This window comes from Azolla caroliniana, unplaced genomic scaffold, assembly GCF_043228905.1.
Source record: "Azolla caroliniana isolate FFs.n. ecotype wild unplaced genomic scaffold, voAzoCaro1.0.p SCAF_10, whole genome shotgun sequence".
NCBI lineage: Eukaryota > Viridiplantae > Streptophyta > Polypodiopsida > Salviniales > Salviniaceae > Azolla > Azolla caroliniana.
Window position 1 is genome coordinate 5,383,409 of NW_028230445.1, and position 23,341 is coordinate 5,406,749.

Consider the following 23,341-nt stretch of genomic DNA (forward strand, 5'->3'; position numbering starts at 1 on the left):
GAGTTTTAAGCGACGATCTACCAATGCCTTTAGTTGCAACATTGATATTCATTTAACACATGTTATTGTAAACCTTATTGTACCTTTTTGAGTTTTTGAGTTTTAAGCGACGATCTACCAATGCAAGTTCCAACACGAGCAAAGTACAAATTAAGTATGAGTGAAAAAAACTAGAATGAGAACTTCATGTCACTATAATTTTAAGAACCTACTTTGCTAAATTAGGCTAGAAGGTTATGACACTTTACACTCCCATGACTTGTACATGATTAGATTGATCATTAAAAACAATATTTTCCTCTTAGTACAGATATTTATAGAAAATTTTCAATATTTGAAATTATCAAAAGTTTGGGAGACTACAATCTACATGAATGAATTTGTAAGGAAAAGTTTGGTTGTGAGTTGTAAATATAACAAATTGTTAGAAAATACAATTATACAACTTAACCAACAATTGTTTATTTTTCTCCATTTTCAAAATATACAAGAGATATATTGCTTAGTTTTCTAATAAAATTCTCTTTTTTTTTTTGTCAGCATTTACATTATCCAACTATTTTAAGGTTTCTGGATCTAAGATATATCGTTGAAAGAAACAATATATAAAGTAGATGATATGCAATCAAGGCTTCTACTCATCAAATGCATGGTCAACTTTTGTGTACAAACATTGGGGTTTCATGAAGGGAACATCTTTATGAATCCAACATTCTCATTTCCATGCGTAAAATAATTATGGAATTTGTCAATGGGAAAAGTCTAGATATTTTATATAGAAACATAGGAGCAACTTTATATGTTTTATAAGGTTTAGTTTATATAAATACATTCAGAATGATAAGTCCCAAACTTTGAAAAGATTTCTAAAAAAATTTACAAGTTATGGGATTCTATCAAACATTTACAAATGTTTCCGATCCATAAGTTGATTCCTAGAAGGCTGAGTGTTGATACCTTATTCTCTATCGTTAGTTCTAGTTATTAAACTATTGTGATTTGCTAGCATGTTTGATCCCTTTTACATGAATGATGCTCTAATTTTCCGTTACTAATCAATAGACTTCCCTTTACAAGCATTAAATAAAAGGATATTTGGAGTAGATACCACAAATGAAGAAGATGGTACGAAATCGCTAAGAAAATATAGAAAATGCCACAATTTTTAAATGTGGCATTTGTTGTATAAACAAGTATCTAACCAATAGGCTTGTTATAAATATACGATATAAGTAGGCAAGCACCCCTTTCCAGAACATTAGCGACAAAATAGTTGTACCTAACAAATTAAAGTGTTGTATTTGGTTTCTTCCCTTTGTCTAATCCAAAAAAGAGGAAGCTAGTATAAACAAATGAAAGCTAAAGTTTGCCAAAATATCTCAAGATTTGAAAATTTTGACCAAATACCCTTACATCATACATGAGTTTACTACTACATAGGGATATATGGAGAATACCAACAAGTTAGGGGTATTTCATGTTTCTCCCTTGAATTTAAATGAGGGGAGAACATTGGAAGTTTGTACAATGTTTCATTATTCCTTTGTCTTTTCCTTGTTCCCCCAAATGCCCTTCATAGAGCATGGAAACAAAAGGAGAGAAGAAGATGATGAATTGAGCATATAATGGCTTAAAGAGCATATATTATTGAGACGAAGTGACCATCAATTTGCTCTATTAGGGGTACATGGAAAAGTAGAAACTAAAAGGCAACAAGGAACAACAATAATTGATGACGTATTATATGTGTCGTGGTTAAAGGAAGCACAATCATTCAAGCAAATATTGGGTGTTTATATCATTAATGACATATTGTACAAGGGTTAATGGTTGCATCAAGAGTTCAATTTATACACATGCAAGTTTGAGAAACGTGACATTTGTTACAACAATTAAGTGTCATTGATACTTAAGTTAATCGCACAGGTAAGTCCTGCATGTCACGGAGGACTTGAAGGGGTCAACAACCACCACATAACAAGTGGGGTATCAAATAGAGGAAGCAATCGAGGGGCACAAATCCAATATTGGAGTTCAAGAAGGAACATTGGATGGTGAGATACATAAACAATCATGTTTTGCCAAAACCAAACTCACACATACTACTGATAGATTTGATGCCATTGCCAATTTGTAGAGAGGAAAGGTCGAAGAGTGAACGAAGGAGCTAGTCCAAGCCACCCAAATTTGATTTGACATGATGGAAAAAAGGGGGGTGTCTTGAAAGCCATACTTACAAGGGTTTTATCGTACGTAGTAAGCAAGATTCATGCAAAGTTCCGATGCTTGGGTGGAGAGGGCCAAGAAGTTGCAGAGGTTTGGGGGGTTAATGGTTTGGTTTGAGCCTTTATTGGCTTAACAGTTCCCGGTTTAAACGGTTTGAAATCATGGTTTAAATGGTTCCAATGGTTTGACGGTTTAAGATCAAGAGTTGGATTATTTTCTTAAATATTTCAAGAAAATTCTTTGAAATTTGAAATATTGGAAAATTTTAAAATTATGAATTTTGACCTAACTTGAAGACCAAAACCAAACTGCGAAACCACGGTTTTAATGGTTTGAAAATCTCCACAACAGTTCAGTTTGAGCGTCAGAAATTTTTGTAGTTGTTCGGTTTTCAAACAGTTTTTGTGGTTTGGTTCGGTTTAAGTGTCGATTTTTTAAAACGGTTTGAGTTCGAGACTCTCGAACCGAACCGAACCGAACCGTCGCCGCTTGTTAAATAAGAACACAACTCACTGAAAGAAAGAGAGAAGGAAGGTATTTTGCTTGGAATACATAGTGTGAACACAAAGAAACTGAACCAAAACATAAACAAATAGATTTCTCAAGGTCGCCGTCGCCGTCACCGTCACCGTCAAAGTCGCCGTCACCGTCAAAGTCGCCGTCACCGTCAGTTTCCGTTGCCGTCCAGCAGAGAAGATCGACGCGAGCAGCAGAACACTTTTCCTGCGTGTCTGTTCCGCCATAGCCATAGCTATCGCCATCGCCATCGCCATCGCCATCGCCACGGCCACACAGACGAAGGAACCCCCTGCAATTCGACCAGAACCAGTGAATCAAACAAGCCTGAACCAAACGAAAAGAGACCGCAACAAGATCCGATCCCCCCCCCCCCCCCAACAGGAAGACGTCCAATCGGAAAGGACAGTGGCCTTTCTTCTTCCTCATGCTGTGTGTTCTCTGCAGCTCTCCATTGCTACTTGAATCTACGGTTCAGATAGAGGAGCCGTGTTTTCTCGCTTCTTCGGATCTTTTCAGAAAAAGCAGGAGCTTCAGTTATCGTTATCGATTGTGCTTTTCTTCTTCTTCTTCTTCTTCTTCTTCTTCTTTCTGTCAGAAACACTTTCCTGTCTTATGCCATAGCCATAGCCGTAGCCAGAACTAGACCCGGCCACAAAGCTCACATCTAGTTGTCAATTTACAGTCATTCGCAGAATATCATTGCAATACGTCAACGAATGTGATCAAACTGAACAGGGAAGTTGAAAGTTCCTATCTTCTTCTTCCATCTTTGATTAGCTTTCTAGTTCTGTCCTTCTCCTTCTTGATCTTACCATGCTCATCGCTACGTCTGGAGAAAACTTCTCGCACAGATTAGAAAAAAAGCAGTTTTCTATCTATCTTTCTATATCTCTCTCTCTCTTTATTTCTTCAAATACTACTTCTTCTTTTTATTAATACTGAACATTTGGTTCTTCGCCATGGCTAGGAGCTCAAGCTAACAGACAAGAAGAATCCTCAAAAACATCAATGAAGGGAGAAGAAAAGTTGAAAGCTTCTCTCTCTTCTTTCTTGTTATGCTTCGACCTTCACCAGTTCAATTTTTCATAAGTTACTACTCCTTTCTTCTCGTTTATCTGACGATCATCATCGGTATTGGAGCTTATTCTTTTGGTCAGAGAGAAACAGTATTTCTTCTCTTCTTCTTTTGGGAAAGCAGAAACAGAAAGTTCAGTTATGACGATAGGTTTCCATTCTCTGTCAGAAACACTTTCCTGTCTCCTCCATAGCCAGACAGAGAAACGAGGTCAAGCAAACAGACAATTAGAATCAAGTGCAAAACGTCAACAAACGAATTTAAGGAAGCGACGATAAAAGGAAAGATTCTCTGTCTTCTTTCATTCCACGGCTTCTTCTTTCTTTATCATTGCTTTGTTTCTGCATCCTTTTCCTGCTTAATCCGATCTCCATAACTCCTGTACCTTCCACGAGTCAGAAGAAAACAGTGTTTCGTCGCTTCCTCGTTCAGCATCAAGAGGTTTAATTACCCCTTTTTTCAGCATCGCTCTGACGCACAGAAACACTTTCCTGTTTCCGCCATAGCCAGCTACAGTAAAGAGCTCAGTCAAAGAGACAAACAATCAGAAGGAAAAGCTGAAAGTGTCTCTTTCTTTCTTACTGTCCCTCTTCTTCATCATTCCCACTGCTGTCTATCTGCTTCTTTTTCTTCTTTACCTGTTCTTTATCACTACTGTGATTTCCACACAACAGAGAAATACCATTATTCTTTCCCTCCTCGCCTTCTGTGCCTTTCTCAATCTTTACAGCAGTTGGAGACGCATTTGGTTAGCTTTGTAGTCAATTGCTCTCTCTCTCTCTCTCTCTCTCTCTCTCTCTTATTCCTCTTCTTCGACACCTTTATGCACCATGAGCATAATTTTCCTGTTAGATGACAATGAGCCACTCTATGAACTTAGTTTTCCTGCACAATGAGCTATTGCATGAACACAGCCTTCGTGCATGAAAACAATGATGATGAATGACCCGTCACAATCCATTTTTAGAAATCTACAGTACAATTGATCTTGCTACTGTGAATTTGAATGAAGACCGGGGGGACACATCTTTTCAAAATGCTAAATTCTAATGGAAGATTGTGATTGTTGTATGGGTTTTAAAAGATAGAATCCCAAATTTTCACGTGGAACCTCTGGTTATGCACAACTAAGCAGCATATCGACAATGTGATTCAATTCAGTTCTTGAATTTCTTGGTATTTGCAGTGAATGTTCTGAGAATCTCAAGGATCCGATGAATTTGGATAATTTAAACTGTGAAAAATTCTGGCCAAACGCACAATGTATCATTTGCCAAATGGATAGAGTATATGTACAGTGAAGAATCTGCTTTACTGCAAAGGAGCTTTCTGTGGAAACAACTGCCCTCCTATATGTCAAATATGTGTTGCAGGATCAAATCACATCATTACGTGGAGTCTGATAAGAAGAACAAGATCATAGAGTCCTGGTATCCCAACATGTGAATGTGAGTAATCACTAACCTAGTCTTTGCTGTAGCATGGTTGCAATGTAGATGATGTCAAGTGCGTTTCTGCCTTGTTTTCAGACACTACATTTTATCCACTCCCATTTGGCACCAAATCAATTTCTATGGTGTATTTTCAAGGGTTTATTTGTGCTCCATGAGCAAGGACTTGAGTGCTTATTACATAATTATGATAGCTGCAGTCTATTTAGTGATTTGTTTAGGATAGGCATAGTTAACTATGCTTGACTTTGAAATCTAGTAGATCTTATGAGAATCATTGTTGGTGAGCCGAGTAATTGACTTAAGTTTGGTATAGATTCCAGACTATGCTTGACTTTGAAATCTACTAGATCTTATGAGAAGCATTGTTAGTTTGAGCCAAGTAATTATCTTAAGTTTGGTATAGATTCCAGACCTGACTTGATCTCAAAAATTGAATTTGTACTCCTTGCCATTTAACATTCAAATCAAACTAATCAAGGCTGAGCAAGTGAAGGGTTTAATTGGTTTAGGTGAACATATCGATGTCTTTCAAATATGTTTTATATGATTCACATAAAGAAGGCGATACTTCCTCATCCATGTTTGGTGAACAAGTACTGCTATTAAATCCAAGTGCATGTATCAGGTTGCATTGTGAAGAATATTTTTCTCTCATCAAGGAAGTATGCTTAAGTCTGTCATCCTGATTTGACATTCTTTGTGATTAATGTCCTGGAACTCCAGTAGACAAGGAGGGGGGGAGGTAAAAGCCGTGTAGATCTTTCAATGCTAATCTATAATCTCCTATAGTCTGTATAATGCTTGCATGTTTTAGGAACTATACTTCTAAAAAACCAAACTTATTTTAGAAGCTTGTATTTTTCTTGGGTTTTGAACAGATGAAAGGTGAAACGGTTCGGGTGAGTGTTTCAAGTCAGCTGAGTACCTCAAGCCAAGGGTCTGCGCAAGATGATTATGACGCACTTGGCTATATTTTTATGTGGGGTGAAGGGATAGGTGATGGACTCCTTGGTGGAGGTATTCATGCTATCGATTCTGGAATTGGTGCAAACTTAGATGCATATTTTCCTAAAGCAGTGGGTTCAAGTGTTGTACTAGACGCACAGAAGATTGCTTGTGGTGGAAAGCATGCAGCATTGGTCACAAGACAAGGGGAAGTTTTTACTTGGGGCGAAGAGTCAGGAGGGTGGCTTGGGCACGGGGTCATCATGGATGTTCCTTATCCAAAACTAGTGGAGGCTCTTGCCAGTTATACAGTAGAGTTCGTTGCTTGTGGGGAGTACCATTCATGTGCTTTGACTCAATCTGGGGACGTTTATACTTGGGGAGACGGTGCACATAATTTTGGGCTACTAGGACATGGAAGAGATCTAAGCCACTGGATACCTAAAAGAATCAGTGGGTGCATAGAGGGTGTTCGTGTTTCATCTGTTTCTTGTGGGCCTTGGCATACTGCTTTAATAAGTGCTTCAGGTCAGCTATTCACATTTGGTGATGGGACGTTTGGTGTTCTTGGACATGGTAACCGAATGAGCCTCTCTTCTCCCAAGGAAATTGAGTCTTTGAAAGGCTTGAAAACCATTCAGGTTAGTTGTGGAGTTTGGCATACAGCAGCAGTTGTTGAAGTGATGGCGGGCTATTTAAGCTCGAACAGTTTTTCTTCTGGAAAGCTATTCACCTGGGGTGATGGAGACAAAGGACGGCTCGGTCACGAGGATAAGGAACACAGACTTGTCCCGACTTGCGTGCCCTCTTTAATTGATTACAATTTTCGTCATGTTGCATGTGGCCACAGTTTAACAGTAGGATTGACCTCTTCAGGCCATGTGTTTACATTTGGCAGTACTGTATATGGACAGCTAGGGGACCCTCGGGCAAATGGTAAGAGTCCGGTTCGTGTCGGAGGAAGACTTTGGGATTCTGTGGTTGAAGAGATAGCATGTGGTGCACATCATGTTGCGGTTCTGACTTCCAAATCAGAGGTCTATACATGGGGAAAAGGTAAAAATGGAAGGCTAGGTCATGGAGACGTTGAGGATAAGAAGTCACCCATGCTTGTTGAAGCTTTGAAAGATAGACAAGTGAAAAGCATTGCTTGTGGTTCAAGCTTTACAGCAGCTATTTGCCTTCATAAATGGGGAACTGGGTCAGAACAACCCTTGTGCGCGAGCTGCAGACAACCTTTTAGTTTCACCAAGAAACGTCATAAATGCTATAATTGTGGCATTGTGGTTTGCCATACGTGTAGCTCCAGGAAATCTTATAAAGCATTGATGGCTCCTAATCCTAACAAGACATATCGTGTTTGCGATTCTTGTTACGTAAAACTAAGTCAACTGGTCAATCAAATGGATACAACAAACAAGAATGCCTTCCTTGAAAGACCCAAACCTGATATGAAAACGGCTGTATCTCAACCAAATTTATTACATATACCCGATGCTAAAATCCATGCAAGAGCTAGGAAGAAGCCAGATTCTTCTTTGAGTCGAGTTGCACCTACACCAACTGATTTAATATCAAAAAGAACTGGTGTCACATTGGCGTCCGAGGATCTTCATTCTAGAAGAAACTCAGTTAGAACAGGTTCTCGATCTGTCTCACCATTTTCAAGTAGGATGAGCCCACCGAGATCTACCACACCAACTCCAACAATGAGGGGTCTTGCATCTCCCAAGGTGATTGTTGACGATCTAAAGCAGACGAATAAAGCTTTAAGCCAAGATGTTCTTAAGCTTCAAACGCAGGTAAAATGATTTTCTCTAGTTACAATTATTTTGATTATGAACACTGAGCACTGCTCTCACTTTCATTTTGGTTTGTTGGTTTAAGCTATTTATTTGTACTGTGTATATTCTTTTGGGGATGAATTATTGGCTGCTGTTGATGATTACAGGTTGAAAACATGGCCCGACAACATTGTTTGCGAGAGCTTGAGCTACAGAAAAAACTTGATGATGCACTTGCAGCTGTTACCGAAGAATCTGAGAGGGCGAGGGCTGCTAAGGAAGTCATCAAGTCACTTACTGCACAGGTTTGCATACAGTAAGGGAAATACCCGAGATACCCCTGAGGTTTGGTTCATTTCCCGAAATCATCCCCGTTTTTTTAATTGTCGCTGCAATTTGAGCTCTTTTTCTTTTTCGGGTTGATTAGGGTTATTCGGGAAATAAAATAAAACTCAGGTATTTGGTAGTTTCCCTTTTCATGATGATGGGTTTCATCATAGTGATGCTGATTACGTCTATTTATGTTGCAGCTTAAAGCTTTTGTGAACAGATTACCAGAAGGGCAACAGATGGTTTCAGGGGCTGAAGCTCAAAATCAATTGCCAAATGGTGTACAACTATCCTCCGCTCAAGGAGACCTTGATTTACGAAAAAACTTCAATGCTGCAACTGCTGATGTTGAAGCTAGTACAACACCCAAAAGAGAAGATGCACGGAGTGAGGATGTTCATACTAGAGAAAACCATCACCTTAATAATGTCGCTGCTGTTGATGAGCAAACTGTGATGGGCATTCCAGGAGCTCTGAAGCAAGAGGAAGATCGTATTATAAATACATCCGGAGGTGATAGAATTTCAGAGTGGGTTGAACAAGATGAATCGGGTGTTTACATCACGCTCGTATCCCTCCCTAATGGTGGGAGAGACTTGAAGAGAGTGAGGTTCAGGTAAGTTCATTTTTTATTATGTATATTTTGTAGGTGAAAACTCTGGAATATGCGAATTTGTCTTTTTCCCAAACTCCGTTCCCACCATGTACCCCCAAACTCCCCTAAACCCATGGTCAATCCTCAAAGATAAATTATATATGCTATTTGAGTGTCTATGTGGTCAATTCATCCCCTGTGCTTCCTTTATTTTAGGTATACATATTTTACTGGTTGGAAATCTTAATGTGGGGTAAAAATCCACGCAAATTGTGCAAACTTTCAGCATGCAAAAGCACCTAAAATAAAGGTGAAATGTTGTGTCACAGAAAGAGAGATTTCATCAAATTGGAGACAATCATAAAGAGATTGTCTATAAAAGGATTTAAGGAAACAAAAAACAACAATAAAGGGCTGCTCAAAGTCTACAGGATTCCGGACTAAACAAAGAGAATGACTAATTCTCCATTTCTCAAAGTGAGATTCAATGGAAAATATATAACCAATAAACATCGCCACTAGAACACCTTTTGTCTGAGCTTGAAATCTGATTACCAAAGTTAAATATGTCTTTTCTTTCACCATTCCTCAGATCTGGTGATTTTCAAAAGAGCATTACCATGCCTTTGAACCCTTGGAAGTGGATGAAATAACCTATAGATGGGAGTAGGTAGTCCTTTCATATGACATCTATGGTATCTCTCTTGAATTGCCAATTACAAAACCTATTCAATGCCTCTAGTGGTGGCACAAGTGCAAATGCTTGTGGTTCTTGATTATTCTTGAGCAGATAAGTTTGCGATGAGGACCCTAATATTGACTTAATATTGCATCTCGAAAGCTTAGCACATACCCATAATCATTTACCAGACCATATATAAATTTAATACCTTGATTGGCTATGAATGCCCTACATGGCTCCATTTGGGCTAACAGGGTAACAAAAAGAGAACTCCAATGGACACTCTACCTTCTCATGGAGGTACCAGGATGCATGCTCCCTGCTATTCTAACAAAGATTTTAGCTGAAGTTTTGTTGTCTCTTGTAAAATGATCAATAAAGTCTAACAATTTACATTCTGCTCTTTAAATAAAGAAAGTCTGCTTCATGAAAAATGGAATTTCTGCCCACTTATTTGTGAATATTGTTCCCTTCTTGTTTGTATTTCTGCAGTAATACAGCAGTAATACAATGAAAGACTAGTAAGAAATTGTGAAAGGATCATCCTCTTTTAACTCATTAAAATATTGTGTCTGTATGCATAAGTTATACACCTCTTGATAATCTCTTGATTCAGTATTGACAAATTCTGCTTATGACCACATGTTTTGCAGTAGAAGAAGGTTCACTGAAAAGCAAGCAGAGCTATGGTGGGCAGAGAACCGTGGGAGGATATTTGAGAAATATAATGTGAAAAGCATGGACAAGACGGTCTTTGAGCCAAAGACAGGAAAGAATTGATTATCATGCATGATCCATGTCACTTTCTGATATTAAAGTTAGAAGGTTTATTTAGCATCACATCGAAGCCCAAGAATTACTCCATCTGTCAGATGGTTCTATTGAAATAGATTTTCTGGTTTGTCGAGAAAGCTAGACACTGAAGATAATTAGCAAGCTCATGCAGCAGCACCTCGAAGGAAGACGATTTTTATTTAGTTCAGGAGCTTTTGCTGAAGTGGGTAGTGTGGTTCATCCCAGTATAGCCAACAAAGGCTGCCAGTCAAGAGGCTGTAAGTATTTCCATCGATATTTCTTGGAGAAGGAAAGTATAATGCAGGAGAGTGGAATTGGGTGAAAGAGTATCGTATGCATAGTGGCAGCTATGACAAATCCCCAAAGTGGAACGCTATTTTATCCAGACTTTGCAAAGTACTGCCACCACCTATGGACATTTTAATTCAAGAGAATGAGAATGAGAATGAGGATGGGTGAACCGTTTTCTTGAAAAAAGCCACTCATATTATGCCTTTATGACAAAGGGATCCATTCTCACCTTTTTTAGCAATGCCAGGAAAGAAAACATAGCTATTATATGGTATTCAGCATAGAGACATGGATAAAGAGAGAGTCCCTTGTTTTGCCACTGCTTTTCATGATATCAAGTTTGCTTGAGATAAAAGAAGAAATGGACACCTTTTTTGTTTGCAACATGGTGGGCATAAAGCCAACAGGTCAATCCAAAGATAGATGGACTTAAACTTGAGATAATAAGCTTCTCTAACCAGCGGAATGCTCAGTTTCTATCATTACTTGGAGCATGGAGTCCGGTGTCGAAGCAAAGAAAGGATATCTAGCTTAATTTTTGCACTTTGTTTATGCAGCATTCTTGTATCCAAATAATTTAGAACAACAAAAATGTGAAAAATACATATTTCAAGGATTGGCTGCCATGTGAAACTCATTTTGCTGATTGACTTCTTCTGAGCATTTGTTTTCCTTCTTCTTGGTGAGTCTTGTACCATTGGATAACCTCATTCTGCAAACTTAATTTGAGGGGTCAGAAATCTCTTTTGTAGGTTACAAGAATAGGAAATGGAGGAATGCTTCAGAAATTACCATGTAATGCATGCCGTTTATCGCCATTTCTTTACATCATCCCATTGATCTTTGATATATACCATCTACCTTCATCATTTCTGCTGTTAATTAAACACTGCATAAAGGTAGATAGATTGTACATACATATTGAAGGCGTTGGTAACTTGACATTGTTAAGATTAAAATATATTTCAAATGTTAGACACAAACTTGGAAATCAGTGTAAGCTCCTAGATTAAGCTAGAAATAAGTTTACCACACTTTTTGTAACAAATTCATTTGGTTAAAAGACATCTTTTTGTTGACGCCAAATAAGAGCTCTTCAACCTAATCCCAATTTGAAATAACAATGTTGCCAAGGCTTCACTTAATGGTACTATTGACACTTAAGCTAGAAATAAGTTTGCCACACTTTTTGAAACAATTTCAATTGGTTAGAATGCATCTTTTTGTTGATGCCAAATAAGAGCTCTTCAACCTAATCGCAATTTGAAATAACAATGTTGCCAAGGCTTCACTTAATGGTAGTATTGACACTTAAGCTAGAAATAAGTTTGCCACACTTTTCAAAACAATTTCAATCAGTTAAAAGTCATCTTTTTGTTGACGCCGAGTGAGAGCTCTTCAACCTAATCACAATTTGAAATAACAATGTTGCCAAGGTTTCACTTAAAGGTAGTATTGACATTCCCAGCTAATCTTGACCTAGAAATCGTCTAAACTAGCATTGGGCTTCTTCCTCAACTTATAACTGACCTTACACACATACACACACATACATCAACATCATAGACAAATGATGAATTATGAATAAGACAAAGGTGGTGTAAGGGAAATGAATGGCGACACATGTGGCAGTAGTCAAGATGGTGGACAAATACTTATTCTATGTGAAAACATCACAAGAAAACAATTGAACTCTATTTTTAGTACAAAATCATAACAAGCCTCACTAGAATGCTAGGTTTTTTATAGAGAAAGTGGAAAATTTAGAAACTATTTAAAGAGTGCCAGGTTGGCAAAGTAAGAAGTGTCACTATCTTGTTGGCTAGTTCCCAATTCAATAGATTTCGCAAATGTTAGCTTGTTATAGTAGGAGAGAGAGTGTGCATGTAGCTAGTGTGTGTCCTAGGTTTGGGTAAGCATGGAGGTTTAGGGTTTAGGGGTATTTTGAGTAATTTCCCTAAACTTGTTTACTATGTGTCGATTTTTAGGAATGATTGGAAATTGGAATGCAAGGGTATTTTGCTTAACTTCCCAAAACTTCTGTACTATTGGGTGTTTAGGGTTTAGGGTTTTGGGGGTACATATTTCAGGAATGATTGGAAATGGGAATGCAACTTGCATTGGGCACGGTTTCGGCTCAAACCGAACCGAACCGTGGTTTATTGGTTCAAAGATAAATAAATCGTTTAGTTTGGTTTCAAATATTATGATCCGGTTTGGTTCGGTTTCGAATTTTGTGGTTTAGTGGCTTATCGGTTTAGTGGTTTCAGTTCGGTTTGGTTTTGAATTTCACGGTTTAGTGGTTTAGCGGTTTCGGCTTATGTGGTTTGGTTTAAAGGTTTAAAAGTTTTGAATGTTTAAAGGTTTATAGGTTTATCGGTTTGGTTTGAATAAACGAGGAGTTTTTGGGGGATATTTCAGGAATTATTGGAAATTGAAGTGCAAGGGTATTTTTTTGCATAATTTCCCTAAACTTGTTTTCTTTGCTTTTTTTGTTTTGTTTTGTTTTTACTTTCGCCTTTTCTCTTTCATTGCGCGTTCTCATCTGCAAGAAGAAAGACGAGCGCAGGTTTTTAGGGTTTCTCAGATCTGTGTCTGTGTCTCTTCTCTCCTTCTCCCCTTCTCCCTGCAGATAGTTTATGGCGGATTATTGGCGCTTCTCAGACCGAGCTCCTCCTCTCTCAGTTCCGCCCAAGAGGCCTCGTGCAGAACACGGTATGTATCCGCAATCATGTGTTTACGTATAATTTTTTTCATTTTCCTTCCGTTCTTTTAGATCTGTTTAAATTATATGACTGTCTCCTCTGTAAATTTTCGATCTACATAAAGAACCTTGGATTTCATCGTATTTTGCTTTGTCTAATTGTATCACAATAAGCTGCGATTTGACTTTCTTTTCTGTTAAAAAACCGTGAATTTTCTCTATACGATCTGTAAACAAGTTTTGTCATTTCCTAAAAAATCGTGAATTTTCTCTTTAGGATTTGCAAAAAATCCTCTGAATTTTGTGCTTCAAACTGAAAGAAAATCTCACATGTATAAAAGCTCAAAATATTCGTTTTTATGACTCTCCTATCACGAAAACATCCAGCTTTCTCTTTTCTTGACCAGAAAACATCTCCAATTGTCCTCTACCTCATCTGTGAAAACTTCGGATGACTGTTTTTACCTTATTTGTAAGACTGTTTAATGTACAATGTCAATGTTGCACCAAAGAGAATATCCTCAAATTCTTTTGCTTCATTTTCACCCATAATTACCTCAATTTTTGCAGAGGATATTCCTCCAGGCACTGGAATTTTGCAGTCTGAAGAGCCTCGATATGATGGTAGAGATGGACGCTTCTCATGGAGAGAACCGGAATCTCTAGGGTTTGGAGGGAACATGGTATGTAGTTTTATGAATTAACTCTTCAATTGCTTAAAAACATTGACAAAATCCCATTGGCATTGTCGGTGCATTTTCGTGAAGTATCCAAAAAATTCATTTACTTTTAGTTTGATTTGTTTTCTTGTCATTAGTTGGATACATTCTCTTGTAGTTTGAAGAGAATGCGTGTCCTCAACTTGGACACAGCGCTGATTCTTTATCATTTTTGGATATTTCCTGACCTTAGGTTTGATGCACTTTTTGGGGGGGGTCACTATGAAATATGTGTCATTATCCATCACTTTAAAGGGTAGTTTTTATGTACCCCTTTCTCGTGTTTGTACTTGAAATTGTGTTTACATTTTCTATATTTAAAAGAGTTTTTTAAGATTGAATAAAACAAGGACATCTTTAACTAAAAATCAACAGAAAAGGTGGTCTTAAAGTAGACCTTGAATGCACACAATGTAGCAGGTGTGCTTATAATGAACCCACCTAATAAATTTTTGTGGAGTTCTGAAAAGTCCATATCTTTATTTTCATGCATTTTCCTGGATTTTAAAGTTTGCTTTCAATTTTCAAGAAGTTTGTCTTTTTTATTTTTCTTGATGCATTTTCTTTTCTGAGGGAATGTCAACGAGTCTTAATTTATTGCATTGTTTTCCAGAATGCATATGGATCAGGTGGCACAATTTCTGGCTCGGATATGGTAGGATTTGGAGGAGGTGGGCAGCCTTTCTCAAGTATTAATCCTTCTGGTAATCTTGGCCTTCCAAACATGGGTTTATCTTCTTTGAATGGTCCTCAAGGAGGGCAAATACCTGGAGGGTCTGAACGAGGTATTCTAAAACCACCCCAAATGAGTGGTGGAGGGAGACTAGATTATCATCACGGGCATGATTCTCTACTTGGAGGACCAGCAGGCCTTGGAGTAGTCCCTCCTGATGCTACACCGACTTTGTATGTGGAAGGAATTCCCTCAGATTGTACTCGAAGAGAAGCAGCTCGTATCCATATCTAATCTCCTTCTTTTATCAATGATTGCTAATTTCACAGGTTTTTATTCTATTTTTTAATGATGTATGTAAGTCTCCTCAATGTGGAATTCTAGATATCTTTCGACCTTTTGTTGGATTTAAGGACATACGATTAGTGCGCAAAGATGCGAAACGGGTTAGTTGATTAGCTTTTGTCCCATATAACAAAGTTTCAAGAGATTTTTGTAGACAGATACACTGCTTTTAATTGGTCTAACCTGTGAGTCAATTAGTGGCAACGATTCAGTTAACTACTTTTAACTAGAGCTTAGGTGTTCACTTATTAGGAGTAATATGTGAGTCAACCAGTTACACCTAATCAAGGTTTCAGAACTTTTTGTAGTGTGTATGTGTTTTGAAGCCAAGTCTTGCTTTTCATGCATTCATTTGTTGAAGTTGTTTCTCAATGATTTTAAAGCTATCAAGTATTTTGTTTCTGGTCTTTTGATTCTTGATGCTGTTTCATTTTGCAAATGTTCAGCCTGGAGGGGATCAGTTTACACTGTGCTTCGTAGACTTCACAGATCCAAAGTGTGCTTCAATTGCATTGGAGGCCTTACAAGGTATGTTATGGTGTTTACAATGTCTCATATACAATTCAATGTTTGAAATGTTTTTGTTTATAGACCTAAGGAGGTTTCAAGCGACTTAATTGTCAAATTTTTCATTGGCTAAAATTATGACGGATATACTTACAAGTCCATGCAGAGCAGTTATTTTTTATGGCATTGGTAGGTATTTTCTTGATATTGCCAACAGCCATTATGAAATTTACTTACCATTGTTTAGAGGCTTCAACCGGCCAATAGCTCAAAATATTGGCTGTAATAAAATTGTTTATATCTGTTTTCATCATTATTTTCTTGCAGTCGCATGTTACTAAGGGCAAATCCTTAGTCCTTAATAGTAATTTCTGAGTAGTCAGTCTTAAGAACGCAGGAGAAAAGTTTATTTAAAAAAAGTTTTACACGTGCTATATATCCAACCAAATTTGGAGGTGTTTGTTGCGATGTCTGATATATTACTTGGCCCTGTTGTTTCTAAGGACACTCATTGCAAATGATGAGTAATCATTCCTTCGATTTGTCCATGGTGCGTTCTTTCATACAGTGTTCTCACTTAACATTTATCCTTATCAATCCACTGAATTCAATCGTTTAGTAGAAGGTATTGGATCATTGATAACAGGCCACTTTCTGGGAAGTTATAACAGTGTTGTCATTCTAAGGGTTCTTTTTAAAGTAGAGCTACTGATTGCACTCATTAATAGCGCGTCACTTTTTTCGCCTAGTTAAAAAGATATTATTATTCTGCATTTTTCTGGCTAACATCTAAGTTTTGAAACGTATATCTAGTTCGTCGGCGGCTTCTTTTCCACCTTCGCTCAAAACCTACCACGTAAATCATAAAAATCGTTTTTCAGGATATAAGTTCGACGAAACAGACGGAAGTTCCGAAATGCTACGATTGCAGTATTCTCGTTTCCCGGGGACTCGCCCTCCTTCACGTGATATTCCGGGTCCACGTGAGGCTCCTCAAGGGGGTCGGGGACGGGGACGGGGCCGTGGTCGTGACTCTTTCAATTCTAACCGTCCGTTTCGACATTGATTCCTAGTCGTAACTTAACTTTCTCACGTGCGCGATGTGATCTGAAATCAGGCTAAACATATATATGCTTTGATCATGGGGATTAAGTTAATATTAGTATGATCAATCTATAAAAAGCGAATGTACCTCTGACGACATGTTTTGTGTGAGCCGTGTTTATCAAGTGAATGTACCCTAAGGCTTAGACGACACGTTCTGTATGTTTATCATTATATGCTCGATTTGGGCTTGCTTACTAATCAGATTCGTATTTTAATCACTTTTAATTTTACGGCTCAGATTGGTATCTTAATTGCTTTTAATTTGACGGTTTGACTTATCGTTAGTAGTGTCTAGAACCTGGAAAGATATCCATATATGGCATGGGTTTATATGCAGTCTGTGATCATTGCCCCTGTTTGTCTTCATGGAGATAAAGTAGCAATGTACCTGCTGCATCCAATGATAGGGCTAGTTTGTATATCTACTGGGTATATTACTAGATACAGTTGGATCATATACTTTTTATCACCATATATATAGTTGGAAATTGTGGGAATGAATGTGAGGTCAAATTCCATTATATCTTTTTTTGATTCTGCTTGCAAACTACCCCGTCTATTTTATTCACCCTCTGTTATTATTGCTAATTTTTCCTTCTTGGAGTATAGCTCAGGCAATTTACTTTATATTTATTTTGAACATAATTGATTTGAGCATAAAGGGAGCACCAGGCCATCATCTTCTATATCTAGAATACTCAGCTCTATATGCCAGCCATTCCTTTTTATGAGGTTGGTTGTTTCAGTTTCAAACTATTTTGTTTCAGGTTGCACAGATTAACCTGTCAGATGTAAAACTGATCATGTCACTATTATCTGGCATATGTGAGTGAACTGGAACTGCTACCACATCTATTGTTTATTCCCATTGTTAGTTGTGCTTGCTGGCATCAACTAGTTAACCTACTATGTGGAGCTGGAAATTGAACTGATGTTTGATGTGTAGCATCACAGTCGATTGTTTACCATATGGTTACTTTGGATGATGCCGAAGTCAGCATATAAAGAGAGGTGTTATACCATACTATCCTCTACTATATATAGAAGGCTTGGTTCAATATGCCAGCCACCACTTTTTATGAGTTTGATTGTTTCGGTTTGTTTAAACTGTTTTTGCTCAGGCGAATGTGAATGAACTCAACATTCTTTATTCCCATTGGCATTAACCATTTACCTCCTATCTATGGAGTAGGAAATTGAGCCTGTTAAACTTGGGCGCAGAAGGGTACTCTCCATTGTTTTCAAAAACTCTATTAACACTGTAAAATGTTGCAGAACATATGATTCCAAGCTTATCAATGCATGCGTGTTTACTGGGAATTAATATTTTACATTCTCCAATCCATGGATACATACTACAATGTGATGCCTTCACAATACAATTTGATGCTATGCAATGTCATTAATTTAGCTTTTGCTACTATTATGAATGTCGGGAATGAAAATTTGTGTGCTCTTTACCACAAATAAGTTTCTATCCATCCTTGGAATGTATTACGAATCATGTTTGGATTGAAAGTATAAAGATTGTTGTGTTTACTTTGCTAAGAATATTTTGCTGACAATGTTAATAATATACTGTAGTTGAGGTGCCGAATGTGTTTAAATGGAAATTTAAATAAGACAAGCAAATGCAGTTAGTGATGTGATATGAGCCAAGCATGGTCTTTGAGCTCCTCAACATAGGAAGATTTTCATGGGAACTAATGTATATTTATCCAATGTGGAGAGGGTATTCAGCAACATATTCAATAACCAAGAGTAAGTAGTGCATGTTGATAAAACGCCTCAAATCTCTAATTCCACAATTGTTCAAATTGTGGGATGTTTAGTAATTTGTATTAAAATAGATGCATTGATTTGTAACTCTAGTTATGACTTGCGTTTGCTCAAGCATATCAAAGCAATTGGTTTCTCTACAAGCTGACTTTGTGATATTACATTTGGTCCTAATTATAATGATAATTGAATGATCAATTACAAACCTCTATTGGGTAACGATGTTGTCTCCTAAGTTATGTACATTGCCTTCCATGATTGTGTCATATATTATTGTGTATTTGAGGTCATGGCTCATCAATAAGAACAGTCACTGTAATGAAAGCACTTTGGATTCTTTGCTGCTAAGACAATTCTCTTATAAAGTTATGGCGCGGTAACAAAAATGCCTGAAATAAGTAAGATCAACTTCATGTATGAGAGCTCAAAGTTACTACTATCTAGTTAGTGATTTAATCATCAATATAAATAGATAAATGAATCAATAAAAGCTTTGAGCTAAATTATAAGAACTCGAAGTTTGCTTTGGTCTATGAGTTGGCAACATAATCATCACTTTCAATAAATGAATGGATTTATTCAGAAATGTATCCACTTATTATCCTTGAACATTGTTATAAGTTGGTAGTTGATAGGGATAACTAATAAAATATGGAAAATTTTATACTACTCTGTGGTTACAGTAGGACCACATGTGGAGTGAAGATACAGTGCAATGAAGCTGAGCATTGAAGTCAAGAAATCAAACAGTGAATATCTAATAGCTGATTATATCCTACCAATAATTTTTTGAATTTGTCTTGAATGTCTACAACATTAACATGTGTAACATAAATAGAGAGCATTTGATAAAACAATATAAACATGGATATTCAAAAACCCAAACTAAAAGTTGAAAGCTTTGCGTTGATAGTTATCATCCAAATTGGATCCATTATCATGGATACCGATCACTTTTGAGTGCTTGTTTTATTATGGGTATATATAAGTAAACATTGGAAGTCTGATAGGTATGCCATAGGATAATATCAATGCAGAAGAGCATAATAATCTATAACCACCTTTTCATCTCGAGGAGGCTGAGACCCATTGCACCTACATGCATATGTTGACATTGCGTCTCATCTTCTCATTTTACAAGGTACAGAAAAGATAGGTGGAAAATTATTTTACTAGGAATAAGAAAGGTCTATATATCATTCTGATAAGCTTCACCATTATAGATCCAGGCCCATTTCTGTCTCTTCACCATGTAAATCTCATGTCATCATCAATGGATTCTATATGTGAGTAATGTAAAAGAATGTGGTTAATCATATGTTCTGGGGACAATTCTCTAGTGCCCCTCTAAAGTAGCTGTTGAGATCCAACTAGACCACACAATATATTTGTCGGTATTCATTCATCCACAAAGACCTTACTCTGTAGCTGGTAAGCCTTCGTGAAGAAGAAGGGCCAGCTAAGATATGTTGAAGTAACACAACTGAAAGTAGAAGCACCAAGCATCATATTCATGACAACAATTTGAAGTTGAATAGCTTCGATCGGAGATGCCCCACCCATTATTAATCCTGTCATTGCTCCTGGAAGACTAATCAAGCCAACCGTTTTTGCATTATCTATCACCGGCGCAAGGGCGACAACCAATGCCCTTCTCACTTGCTTGATAGTGGCTTGTCTTGGGGTTGCTCCTAAGGCTAGTGCTGTCTCTACCTAGTACAGTAACACAAGAGCCCCCACAAGGTGTCAATTCAACAAACGATGAGAAAAGAGCAAAAAAAAAATGTCAACAAGGTTTAAACTCATGTAGCAATGAGAAGAGAGACAAACTCCAAATAATCAGAAATATGTGGGGGTCAAAGTAGCCATGAGAGGAGAAGAAAACTCTGATGCACACAAGGAAAAACTTCATTGACCATAACATATGAAGACAAGAAATGAACTAACAATTAGAACAGATAATTGTCCATGAGGAAAACAACAATGTCTGCCAAAGTTGTCTGATCAAAATAGCAACTAAGAGAGGCAAAACCTCGAATAACAAGGCATCAAGTTAACTAGCAATGAGATGACACAGAACATTGAAAGCCTATAGGGTGTTAACTCAACTAGCAATAAGAACAATGAAGAACTACAATGCCAACTGACTTAAACTACCAATGGGAGGAGAGAAAAAATCCGATGCTCAGCATAAAGTGTGAAATCAAAGTAGAAGTGGGAATAGGAAAAAAGGAATCAACAAAGGAAAATTTTAATGCTGCCCACAAGGTGTGCACTCAAACGACCAGTGAGAACAGAGAACAAACACGACAAGGTTAAGAAATAGGAACAACGCAAAACTACGGCCCCAACAAGATGTGAGCAATGAGAAAAGAGAGATTATGTAGATTTTTTAATGTCCATGGGACTGAAATCTGATCTATAGGATGTGCAGACAAGCTCCATGGTGAGGATCGAGTTTGCATGCTCACAATTTTATGACTTTGATGCTATGGTATAAATCACCATGGCAACGACTAGGGAGATGATGATGATAAATTAATGTCCACGGAGGTCTAACAATCGTTACAAAGCACTCGGTCTAGTTTCATAGATGGGGCGATTTTGATATGGTAGAACAAAATGGACAAAGAGAAAAAGCTGAAATGAAAACTAAGCTTGTTGCGTAATCAACGTAAAACAATAGAAAAAGTGGGCCCAAAAAAAAAAACTTTACTATGTACTACTGACCAGACTTTGCTGGATTTTAAGGTCGTCACGGAGGCGTCTTAGGGTAACTCCCGTGGTAGTCATCGAGTTTCCGACCATCATGCCAGCTATAGGGATGATATAGCGAGGTGTGAAAGGGAAGACTCTCAAGACAACGAGAAGCATCATTGTGATGGATGTCCCTAGTAGTATAGAAGCCCCAGCAACATATTTCCCATGTGGGACATGTTTAGCTCTCTGCCCTGCCGTGTATCCCGCAACTGCCACCTGTACAATATCACAAAGCTGTTTTAGTTCTAAAATTTCCCCGATTTGCCCCAATACACCGATAAATAAATTAGGTGGGGAACCCCCCAAAATACCAGCAATTTTCTTTTATATCCTGAAATACCCCTGAATTTTCGTCATTCTTCCAAATGCCCTTTGTCAACCCCTTGAAAGAGAGACAGAGGGGATGGATTGATCATACAATTGCTGAAATAGAATATATAGTAGGTAAACAAAACACGAACGAATGCACCATATAGTTGCTCCAATAAAACAAATGTTACCATTTCAAGGGTTGTCCAAGGGCATTTAGGGAAATAATGAGAACTCGGGCATTTGCGAACATTATAGTATAACAAAACTTGAGGAAACTAAGTAAGATTTGTTGCAATAAACCCAACTCACATATATTTATGAGGTTTGTTAGTGTTTATTATTTCATTGAAAGAAATCCCCACTTAATTAAGCAAGAGCTCAACCATCAAGTTTTTGTTACCAAGAAATTGATAGCCACTTTCAGAAGTTCTTCAAATAAAGCTCAACATAACTAGTGAGCTGCTCAAAGCATCAAATAGTTTTCATTGCCAAGAAAGCACTATAACAAGAATCGGAGAATTGATATTTCAATCTCATTGGAAACATAAATCATTGAAGAAGCTCAACTGCACTAATTTTTATAAAATTGTTTTCATCACAAATAAAGCATTAGAACTCCAAATCTCCTAGCACACTTTCATTGGGCACAGATCATTCATGCTAAGCCCAACTTAACAAATGCTCAATTAATAATAAAAAAGGAATTTAATTTGCAATTCATTGCAAACAAAGCATTACAGCAAAGATTAGTAGTAGAAGAAGAAAATTTCATCTCAAAATGATGTGGCACTGTCTACCCCACTTCCATGGGATCAGAATTCATGAAAATAAAACGCAAATGACATAAATCAATGAAGCAACCACCAACAATTTCATTGCAAAAAGAAGCATCAAGTATCTATATTATATTTCAATTGAACCATAAATAATGTTAACAAATCACAATTCAATCAATGGAAATCTGAATACTCAAAACATCAAAATTTTCCATTGTAGAGGGAGCATAATAGCAAGAATCCTTTCAAGTACTCCAACTGGAACAATAAATCATTCAAACAAATCTGAACTCATCTGAAGTAAATTTGGATGCTCAAAACATCAAATTTTTGCATTGCCAAGAAAGCATAAGAGCAAGAAACCCTTGAAATCCTTCCATTTTTAACAGTAAAACCATTTAAAGAAATCCAGATTTAAACTAACTGTATGCTTGAACCAATAAAAATATCTAGTTGCAAAGAGAAAAACATCATCATAGATTATAGCGAAGATTATTATAGGAAGAAAGACAGTAAGTCAAACTCACCATGAAAAGGTAGGCAAGGAGGATGTAGATCACATTTCCTTGAGAGAAAATGAATTCCAAGACGAACCCAATGATGGAAAGTTGAATGAAAGATCGAAGAATAGCATATGCCATATCCTTCTCAATCTTCAGCCTCTGTATTATAGACAAGGTGATGGCCAACACAACAATCGCCAGAGCAGCCACCGGTTTGATCATACCACGTGCAAAGTCTTCCAAAGCAGAAAGATAATCATTCGTTAATAGAGAATCCATCATAATCATAATCATGGATCCTCTTCTTCTTCTTCTTCTTCTTCTGTTTCTGTTTCTGTTTATTCGATTTCTTCTTCTTCTACTGCTGCTTGTCTTCTTCTGTTTTTGCACATTAGAGACAAGCCAAGCCGTGAAGATCGATATGCAGGAAATGTGGGCTTTCGAATTCCTGAAACTATGA

General features: G+C 37.4%; 3 protein-coding genes across 6 annotated transcripts; 2 read left to right on the top strand and 1 right to left on the bottom strand.

Moving 5' to 3' along the window:
- Nucleotides 1-3,312: 3,312 nt before the first annotated feature.
- LOC147858829 (PH, RCC1 and FYVE domains-containing protein 1-like) lies at nucleotides 3,313-11,522 on the top strand. The gene is made up of 5 exons (XM_087325398.1): nucleotides 3,313-5,268; nucleotides 6,153-8,021; nucleotides 8,171-8,308; nucleotides 8,534-8,949; nucleotides 10,264-11,522. The coding sequence occupies exons 2-5, from the start codon at nucleotides 6,153-6,155 to the stop codon at nucleotides 10,388-10,390; spliced, it is 2,550 nt and encodes an 849-aa protein (XP_087181524.1). The 5' UTR covers nucleotides 3,313-5,268; the 3' UTR covers nucleotides 10,391-11,522.
- A 1,710-nt stretch (nucleotides 11,523-13,232) lies between these two features.
- On the top strand, nucleotides 13,233-17,974 carry LOC147858830 (RNA-binding protein 2-like). 3 transcript variants are annotated; one of them, XM_087325400.1, is made up of 7 exons: nucleotides 13,233-13,411; nucleotides 13,971-14,083; nucleotides 14,733-14,790; nucleotides 14,875-15,072; nucleotides 15,177-15,238; nucleotides 15,584-15,665; nucleotides 16,526-16,969. In XM_087325400.1, exons 1-7 carry the CDS (start codon nucleotides 13,336-13,338, stop codon nucleotides 16,708-16,710), a joined length of 774 nt encoding a protein of 257 aa, XP_087181526.1. In that variant the 5' UTR covers nucleotides 13,233-13,335; the 3' UTR covers nucleotides 16,711-16,969. The 3 variants fall into 3 exon arrangements, with proteins under 3 accessions (XP_087181526.1, XP_087181527.1, XP_087181525.1); XM_087325401.1 differs by lacking the exon at nucleotides 16,526-16,969 and adding an exon at nucleotides 17,519-17,974 and having other exon boundaries at nucleotides 14,733-15,072; XM_087325399.1 differs by having other exon boundaries at nucleotides 14,733-15,072.
- A 1,427-nt stretch (nucleotides 17,975-19,401) lies between these two features.
- On the bottom strand, nucleotides 19,402-23,252 carry ALS3 (aluminum sensitive 3). 2 transcript variants are annotated; one of them, XM_087326254.1, is made up of 3 exons: nucleotides 22,906-23,252; nucleotides 21,257-21,506; nucleotides 19,402-20,239 (listed from the first exon to the last, which is right to left on the bottom strand). In XM_087326254.1, exons 1-3 carry the CDS (start codon nucleotides 23,173-23,175, stop codon nucleotides 19,929-19,931), a joined length of 831 nt encoding a protein of 276 aa, XP_087182380.1. In that variant the 5' UTR covers nucleotides 23,176-23,252; the 3' UTR covers nucleotides 19,402-19,928. The 2 variants fall into 2 exon arrangements, with proteins under 2 accessions (XP_087182380.1, XP_087182379.1); XM_087326253.1 differs by having other exon boundaries at nucleotides 19,402-20,243; nucleotides 21,261-21,506; nucleotides 22,906-23,248.
- Nucleotides 23,253-23,341: the final 89 nt, after the last annotated feature.